The sequence below is a fragment of the Etheostoma cragini genome, chromosome 5 (genome assembly GCF_013103735.1).
Source record: "Etheostoma cragini isolate CJK2018 chromosome 5, CSU_Ecrag_1.0, whole genome shotgun sequence".
Lineage (NCBI taxonomy): Eukaryota > Metazoa > Chordata > Actinopteri > Perciformes > Percidae > Etheostoma > Etheostoma cragini.
The window spans coordinates 8076924-8086490 of NC_048411.1; the positions used below are offsets into that span (position 1 = coordinate 8076924).

Consider the following 9567-nt stretch of genomic DNA (forward strand, 5'->3'; position numbering starts at 1 on the left):
AAGCTAGTGAACGTTTATACGATGGAGAAAATAACAGCAAAATTAAACTTGTCCACTGGTCTATTTGAGAAAAGATGGAATCCTTTGAAGACATATTTCCAATTAATATTGTAGTAAATAAGATGGATGTAAACACACAGATACATACTGTATAGGTAGACTTAACATATATCTCTGTTAAGATAAAAATAAAAGTCACTCGAGAAAGATTTTCCCTTTATTTCATCCCCCATGTAAAAAATCCTGGATTTTCAGCTCGCCGACTTGTTCAGTTGTTGTTGTTCAACTGTTCATATGGTTGTATTGGAAATTGTTGTTTTCTGACTTGTATTAATTGTATAATTGTATTAATCATTGATTTTGAATATTGATCTGATAAAATAAACTCTTTGTTCAAAAAAAAAAAAAAAATCATAATTAGGAGGCCTACACGATTAATTGTTATGAAATAGCGATGTTAATTCACTCTGTTCACGATTTTAAAAAATCTTCTTTTTTTAATAACAACTTTGATTTAATTTTACGAGCCAAATGCATCATAAACGCTTGCAGTATAACTACTTTCTTTTGTGAGTTTTCAACATAGACTGTAAAATAGGTTTTAAAGTGCTCCCAAGCGTTGCAATGCTGTCCCTTCTCTTCATTGAGGCCTCTATGTTTACAGGCTTGGGGTGATTCGCAATGTGCTATATGTGACCAAAAAAAAGAAATCTAGGTTTGGTTAAAATTATCAACTAAATGTCCTTAGTTTTTATCTTTGTCAATGTCTTTCATAGAGCAAATACCATATCTTTCCGACCGTGACATTTCCAATACACGTGTGTAGATTCTGACTGGGAAGTGCCTTGCAGCGTAAGGTGGTAAAATAAGTGGACATTTTATTACAGGGAAACATCCAACAAATGTAAAAGTACATTTGAGAAATTAACACAAGGAGGCTAACCTAGCTTACCTTAACAAGATAAAGCCCCCTCTCCCCGAAACAGAAGCTAACCCTGGTAATGTTACGGGCGTGAATGTGAATCTGTGCCCATCATGTGCACAGTGTGGGCGGCTGTGGCTCAGTGGTAGAGCGGTTGCCTGCCAATCGGAAGGTTGGTGGTTCGATCCCTGCCCCGGCAGTCATTGTCGAAGTGTCCCTGGGCAAGACACTGAACCCCGAGTTGCCCCTGGTGCTGCGCATCGGAGTGTGAATGTGTGTGAATGTTTATCTGATGAGCAGGTGGCACCTTGTACGGCAGCCCCCGCCACAGTGTATGAATGTGTGTGAATGGTGAATGTTCCCTGTAGATGTAAAAGCGCTTTGAGCAGTTGTTAAGATTGGAAAAGCGCTATATAAATACAGCACATTTACATTTACATTTACATCATATTGACATTGTTTGTACTGGGGTTATTGAATACATTGTGAATACATATTTCTAAAATTGTTTTTTGTTGAGTTATTATAACACAATACTTTTTCTGACCTTTTAGAATCCCCCGACAAATTACCCACATTACAAAAAAGACTAAAACAGTTAAACTAAAATTAGGCATTTAAAAAACAAACAAAAAACAACAACTAGCAAACCCACTATAAAAACAAATAAAACTAAACTGAATTTGAAAACAAAAAGTAAAAACGAAATAAAATAAAAACTAATGAAAAAAGGCTAAACTATAACAACCTTGGTTTGGTACTGCCAATTTTTGTTATGTTTTGACATGGTCAAATAAATTGTGGCAGATAATAGTGATATCAATTATATGTAAAAAAAATAAAAAAATATTGTGATTCATATTTTTTCCCAAATCGTGCAGGCCTAGACGGGAACGCCACTTCTAAGATTTACCGTATTTTCATTTTTGGTCAATTGGCGTTTTGAATGGGAGTGCTAGGGAAACTACTATGATAGCATAAAAAATCACTATTTTTACACTAACAACGCTTGACACAACTGAAAGTATGGTCAAAGTATCACCAGGGGCTCTACACATTAATTCAAGCATTGAAGATATTGTGTCGATCTCTGAATGTGGATAACCGCACTCCACAAGAGAAAATGTTATTCTTATGAGGCTCGTTTTTTAATAGTGATATTAAATGATACTTCGAGTGTTTTAAAAAAAGCGATTTCGATGCAATCATAGAAGTGCCCCTACCACTCCCATTCAAAAGGCCACTCCCATTCAAAAGGCCACTCTTAAAGTTCCGCCCTTATGCTTTTAAACAAAAGTTTGACTGGGGCACATTACACAAAAAGACCATAGGTTGTATTTTGGCTAGAGTTACGCTTGAATAGGAAAACAGTAAAATGAGTGCTGTGGTGGTGTACTGTTCAAGGGTGGTACAGTACAGCTAAGAACTGAATACCTTTGTGTTTTCTAATAAGAGATCTTACACCCCAGTTAAATGTGCTGTATTTGTAAATGTGCTGTATTTATATAGCGCTATTCAGGTCTTAACAACTGCTCAAAGCGCTTTTACATCTACAGGAAACATTCACCATTCACACACATTCATACAGTGTGGCCAGGTCTGCCGTACAAGGTGCCACCTGCTCATCAGATAAACATTCACACACATTCACACTCCGATGCGCAGCACCGGGGGCAACTCGGGGTTCAGTGTCTTGCCCAAGGACACTTCGACAATGACTGCAGGGGCGGGGATCGAACCACCAACCTTCCGATTGGCAGGCAACCGCTCTACCACTAAGCCACAGCCGCCCAGTTAAACCAGGGACAGCTTAGTATGCTCTGCGGATTATATAATACAGTGACTAGGTTATAACAGAACACATTGTGTCTCATGTGACCTTTCAACAATGTCAGTAACTAGAGGTGCCACAATTTTGATTTTAAATGGATCAAAATTACCTTTTGATTCCATCAAAATCAAAAGCAGGAATGACAACGTTAGCTCCTTTGGTAACTCCAGATTCTATTAGTATAGGCGTAGCCCTCTAAGTTTATCCCTTTGCACATGCGCAGTCGTGAAGAATTTCTTTCCCGCCCTAGCGTCCAGCGCGGGCCTCAACTACGTCCGCATTTACCGCATATATACACAGCGGACCCGTTGTTTGTCTCCCAAAAACATGAGCTTTTTCTTCAACTAATGTTCTAGGAGCAGGTGGCCCAGACCTTAGAGGGCTACGCCTATACTAATAGAATCTGGAGTTACCAAAGTAACTAACGTTTTACTTCGTATAGGCTTCGCCCTCTAAGGGCTACGCTATTGGGTTAGGGCGAAGCTGATGTAGTCAATGCCACCTGCGGCACAAGGTCCACAAGCCAAACATAGACCAAATTTCCCCAGCAACAATGTACAGAGGCTTAATCAGAGTCATTCTTCTGATAAAGCCTGCCATGATAATGGCGTGGCCGGAAGAGGTTCATATGGCCCCCAATACGATGGCAATAGTATGATTAATGGGGGTTGAACGTGGTTGACCCTGTCGCGCATGCAACGGAGAGACATGATTATCTCCGTGCATGTAACATGATTATGACCATGTATGAGAGAAGATCTGCGTCTCACAAGAAATACCCCAGATACAGGAGAGGTGAGACAGCAGAGCAGGGTTGCTGCAGCACTAGGTGTACGTAGATTGGTAACAATCAGGCATCCGCTTTTTATTTTTATTGCACATTCAACGCGGCACTATGCGTCATTGACTGTGGACAGAACCGAACGAGACATGGAAGGTTCAGACATATCTCGCAGATAAAAGGGCACGGAGAAGCCAAGGAGGCTCCAGCGCAGATGTCGGCTACTGCCATGCCTTTAAATAGAGCCGCAGACGCCGACAGAGCCCTCGTAGAGTGACCTTGAATGTCTTGGGGGGGCTCTTTCCCTTCCGAGCTATAAGCCTGGGTAATAGCCTCGCACAGCCAGCGAGACAGACGCTGATTTTAGAGGGCTGACCCCTGGGAGTGTTCTCTATAATGCACAAACAGCTGTTGAGTTTTCCTGATATTTGCCGTGCGTAAAATGTATTGTGACAGAGCACGCACCGGACACAACCGGTGGGAAGTCTCCGCCGCATCGTTAGCGTGATGTGGGGGGGAAAAAACCCTCGAGGGAAAACACTCTCAACCGAAAAGAACTAGTTAGAGTCTTCGGTGTGAAGGAGGGATTTGGCTTTAAGGTGGCTGCGCTCCCGTCCCCTCTAATGGAGAGGCAGGACGGAGAAACTGACATAAATCACTCACTCTTTTGGCCGACGTTAGGGCAAGGAGAAGCGCTGTTTTAAGAGACAGTATTCTGAAAGAAGCCTGTGCCAGAGGCTCAAAGGGGGGCTTCCCCGGAGCACCAGAGCGTGCTCTCCACGATTGCGCGGGGAACAAGGGCGCTCTTTTGCCAATTTATGGCAAAACCCAGCTTTTGGTTTTGGTTTTCATACAAGGTGCGGGGGGCTAGTGAGTATCCGAACGGCAGCCAGTTGAACTGGAAACGGGCCCCTTGGAAGGAGAAGCGCAGGAATTTCCTGTGCCTGGGAATGATTTGGATGTGAAAGTAAGCGTCTTTCAGATCCACGGATGTAAACCATTCATTGTGGCGCAAACATTCCAACACGTGCCTGATGGTGAGCATGTGGAAGGGGCGCTCCATGATATACCGGTTGAATTTCGACAGGTCGAAAATGGGACGTAGTCCTCCTGACTTTTTCGGCGTGAGAAAATAGCGAGAGTAAAAATCCTCGTTTTCCTCCCCTGGAGGGACGCGGGAAATAGCTCCGTTTGTCAGCAGCTTTTCTAGCTCTGACGTCATTGCGTCTGACTCTGCCAGGGATGATACTGTCGTCTCCAACACACCCGTGAAAGAGGGTGGGGGGGAGGCGAACTGGAGTGTGTAGCCCCGTGTTATCAGCTTTGACATCCATGAGTCCCTGTGTGTCAGGCCAATCCATGCTGTGCTGCACATGTCTGAATGTTGTTCACCGACATGGCAAGCAGGGAGAGCAGAGCCCATCCCGCCGCTGGGCGAGACAAATGATCGTGTCGCCCAGCCCATGGTAGGGCTTCCTCGAAAGGGCAGTGGCCAGTCGCCGTCGTGTGGGGCGGAAGCGGTCACTGGGTTAACACGACCCCCGCTCCGCCGGCATCGCCGTGGGGAGTCGGGTGGTCGAGCTGCGTCGTCCACCGTGGGTGGACGCTCATACCTGCTGCCTGCGCAGCGGGGACGCCGTGGCGCCCCGCCTGCAGCAACGGCCTGGTGTGTGCTTGTGTGGGGAACAACTGTCATAACAGCGCTTTGTTTAAAGCAAACAGGGGCTGTTCGGCTGAGGGAAAACAGCTCTTTAGATGGGAGGGAGTGGCCCTTAAAAGGGCCGTTGTGTTTCCAACTCTCAGCTGAAGAGGGACAGACGCTCCCCAAGCCCCGTCATTGCCACCGCCGCTGCTGCTTGCTGGGTGGCTCGGGGGGCGGATTGGACCAGGTGGGGGCCGCTCTCATGGTTCTCCGGCCTCGTGCAGGTTGACGGCCGTGTGACGTCGGCTGTCGCTGCGGAGCGGGACCAGGTGGGGGCCCTGAGGTCGAAGCCTGGGAAGATGCAGCCGCATCTGCTGCGGGGCGCTTCCTCTTGTGGCGGTTGTCGTGGCGACGACGGGGCTGTGGAGGTGCCGCCTTCCATGAGCCGAGCCTCCGAAGCCGCTCAGCGTCCTCCGCCGCTTGATGGAGATGAGATGTTGCAGTCTGTAGGCGTGGCCCAAATAGTCCATCGGGGGCTATGGGGCCGTACAGAAGCTCGCGTCTAATGTCCGCCGGCAGCTGAGAAATGTGGAGCCAGATGTTTCGCTGGGCCACAGTCTGCCAAGCCATCACCCTGGACAGAGCCACCGTGGACGCCGTGGTCAGGGTAAGGATGGCAGTCACAGCCTTACCAATCTCTGTGGCGAGCTCCGAGGGGAGGGCGCCAGGACTAGTGGCCAACTGGCAGGAGGCGTAGCGGGTGAGTGCCTGGCCGGCGTGAACGGCACCCAGGCAGACCTCGCAGCGGGGGTGGAGTTCCGGCGGAAGGATATAGCAAGTCCGGCAGGAGGGGCAGACGCAGGCACCGGTGTAGAGTCTTGAGCTCGTCTTCATACTGCGAAGTTGAAGAAAAAGTGGGAGACGAACAACGGGTCCGCTGTGTATATATGCAGTAAATGCGGTTGTAGTTGAGGCCCGCGCTGGACGCTAGGGCGGGAAAGAAAATCTTCACGACCGCGCATGCGCAAAGGGATAAACCCAATAGCGTAGCGCTAAAGGGGGAAGCCTATACGAAATAGAATTCCCCTAGTACTTTTTTGAGGAAGACCAGTGTTCATAGAGGGTGGAGGAGACAGGGAGCGCTAACAGCACTAACGGCTACAACGCAAACAGAACCGTAAGGCCTTTTCCCACCTGACAGTCTGAACCAAGGTCTGCACCAATGTCCATGTTTTTGTTGTTTGGCACAAATGTCAATAAAGATATTTCGTCAAAAATATTGTGATATTGGATATTCTCCATATTGCCCAGCCCTATTTACATATATTTTGTCTGCACTCTGTGTTAATACTTTAATTTTAAAATCGGACATACTCATCTGTATCCTTGCTAACTTCATTAAATAAATTAAGAACAAAATAAAAACAGAAATATCAACTTGTCACATTTATTAATTAATGCTTATATTTTCTTAATATTATTTTTGGTACATTTAACGGCATGTCAATTTATGTATTGAGTCATTTATTTGGCAGCATTTGTTCCATGGTCCTTGGAGTTGATAAGAAACTCTGAATTAATAGTCAATAAATCAAATAATCGCATGATGAATAAAAATTAGGTTGATCATTTTTTGGTTTCGTGACACCCCTAGTCTTAGAGTGGAAAACAAGAGTACTTGAAGACGAGAAGAAGAAATGCCTTTATAAGTAGCTCATATATGCAACTTACTATGTTCCTGCAATAAAGAAAGCAATTTCAGGACCACAGACCACATCTGGACAGCCTCGGAAACCAGTAGGTGGAAAAACCAGAAGGCACATAACACCGGGATGGGAGAAAAGCGTGCTCTGGTTTATTGGCATTTCTTTAAACCCATCACAATCATCATGGCCGGCGGTACATTCAAAGCTTTTCATAGTCGTGCAACAGAAAACTCAGATTGGACAAAGAGTCTTAAAAGATCACAGACATCTGGCCGAAAAGAGTGAAATCTGATGGAGTTTCACAGAAGTTGAAAGTTGTGGACACATTTCTACATTTCTTATAACCCTGGCTACCTAAAAAAACTACAAAGCCTACTGCTCAAGTGTTAGCAGCTAACTAACTAAGAAGGGTTAGGGTAAGGTTAAAAGACATCCCAGTTTGGGTTGGGATAATTCTAGCATCTAGTCTAAAAACTAGGGTCCAACAAATGGGATCCTAGGACGCGGTCCTAAAATTGTTCGCTTCCTCTCTGACATGAACATGCTTCTCACTTACCCTCCAGCACGACTGCCTCCTCCACTGCTTGCTGTTATTGTAACTTCCACTTCCTTGTCCAGCAAAGCTTATAGATATATAGTCCTGTCGAGATGGGGGGTGCATGTCTGTAACCCAGTGCTGGAGGAAGAAAGAGACACATTGAAAAGGGGTGTGAGTGAAGGGAGAGCAACTCAGCTGGCTAGAGATTGCAAATGAGTGAGCCAGGTGGCAAACCAGGGAAAACAAAATGCAGCTCGCATGTGACACTGACTGATACATGTAAGTGTAGTTGTGATTAGATTCCAAGTAAACAAAATATTTTCAGATAATAAGGACAGTTCGCCCTACTTTAAAATAACTTTACACTCATTTGGCTTTGCAAAGAAAACCTTACTTTAGATTTTTACGCTGACATTAAATGCTATAACCTAAATTCGCAGCACATCTAATTCTGAGTAATATAACTAATGCTCGTTCCGTTTAATTTCTGGGAAAATGTAACCTTAAGCATAATTGTTGGTGGTTAGCACTGCTACTGTAGCTATAACGTTTACGTTAGCTGTCATCCTATATGCAAATGCCACGATACAATGCCAAGTGTTAATCAACAGGCTAATTTATTTGATGTTAGTGTTAACCTAGCCAAATGTAAATTGATGTCAATTCACATAGCTTACCCAGTCGATAAAACTCTTGCAGCTGGTATTAACGTTACATACCCAGTAATTAACTGTAACTGTTTTCTAACGTCATTTACATTTCACAAACGAGGCAGAAAACACCGGTTTAACGTTAGTCCCACCGTAGCGGCTGCTTTGCCTACGCGTCACTGGCCTGAAGTAACGTTTTAGCGGATTCACAGCCTAACTTTAGACCGAGGCATAGCTTGAGGCCTAAGAGAGCCGGAACATGAAGCGCTTTTTAAGTAATGGTATGGAAGAAACATTCTTATAACAAAAACAACGTGTTCGGCAGAGGATATTATAATGTGTCAAGAAACATTTAAATATATAACTGACATTACGTTACCTTTGTAAAGTATCTAGCGTTAATGTTGAATTAGATGTGCAACCGGTCTAATCCACCACCAGGAGGGTAACATGAACGTTAACAGCAGTCAAAATTGTAGCTCGACGTAAAAAGCCTTGGGGGTCTCTATCATGTGTATGAAACACTTCACCGATACTATTACCGAAAGCCACGCAGTTTTACAACTGTTACTCAGACCACTGAAACAAAAATAGTATCCACTTGTAGCTTAGGCTGTGATGTTGCTCACTGTCAAAAACAAATGCGACTGAGTCTCAGGTGCACCCATGCTGCCTTCAGTTACTTCCTCAAAATATCGTAAACACCAGATTGTACTAGTATACCGGTATTTTGATCTCTGAATGGTAATTTGAAAATAAATAAATTAAAAACACTCTTATTTTTAAGTGGTTCTGAAACCGGCAGTATTATCTTTTATAATATTTAATAAATTATTTTCAGATATACATATTGTGGCAGAGGAATCAGTTTTGTGTCATTTGTAGTAGGTCTATTCTGACAAATAGGCTAATAGGCTAATACATGAATCAATCAATATTTAAAACAACTTACCAATACAGTGACTACTAATACTGATGTCACTGTTATTTATAATAAATAACAGTTACATAATACTGGCTAATACATATTTAAATTAGAAACTATAACAGTAGCAGAAACCTTACACATTTTCTGTTGCAGAGTGAAAATCCATCCTATAAAATAATATTTCAAAAACTCTTTCTCTACCTCTTATTTTTGCTAAATGTAGCACTTGAAGCAATTCATCATATTCACTGAAGTACTGTATATGTAGCCTACTTGCATGCAGAGATGAGGACCTGAGACTTAGTGACTTTGGCTTGAGTCTTTTCAAGTCATCGTTTCAATGACTTGCGACTTGACAAAAATAAATTACTTAAGACTCGACTTGGACTTGTAAGTTAATGACTCCAGACTTGAGGCATGATGGATGGCTTTCGTGTATTCAAAAGTTTGATGGTCAGCTGTTAAATTTAGAATAATAAATTTAATGTAACGTTTCAGTTGAACTGTGTATCAAGTATGCTATACTAGCTGCAGCAACGCAACCTTTGACTCATGACTGGATGACTGGC

General features: G+C 43.8%; 1 protein-coding gene across 6 annotated transcripts in view; it reads right to left on the reverse strand.

Moving 5' to 3' along the window:
* Positions 1 to 8780, reverse strand: part of man1b1b (mannosidase, alpha, class 1B, member 1b) — a 57444-nt gene extending 48664 nt beyond the window's left edge. For 4 of the 6 annotated variants that reach the window (XM_034871735.1, XM_034871734.1, XM_034871733.1 and 1 more), the window contains exons 1-2: positions 8450 to 8766; positions 7439 to 7558 (exon numbers count right to left, since the gene is read on the reverse strand). In XM_034871735.1, coding sequence (XP_034727626.1) covers positions 7439 to 7543 — 105 coding nt within the window. In that variant the 5' untranslated portion in view covers positions 7544 to 7558; positions 8450 to 8766. Of the gene's footprint in view, positions 1 to 7438; positions 7560 to 8449 lie in introns of all 6 variants that reach the window. The other 2 variants (XM_034871732.1, XM_034871736.1) reach the window with 2 other exon arrangements.
* Between the last annotated feature and the right edge of the window lie 787 nt (positions 8781 to 9567).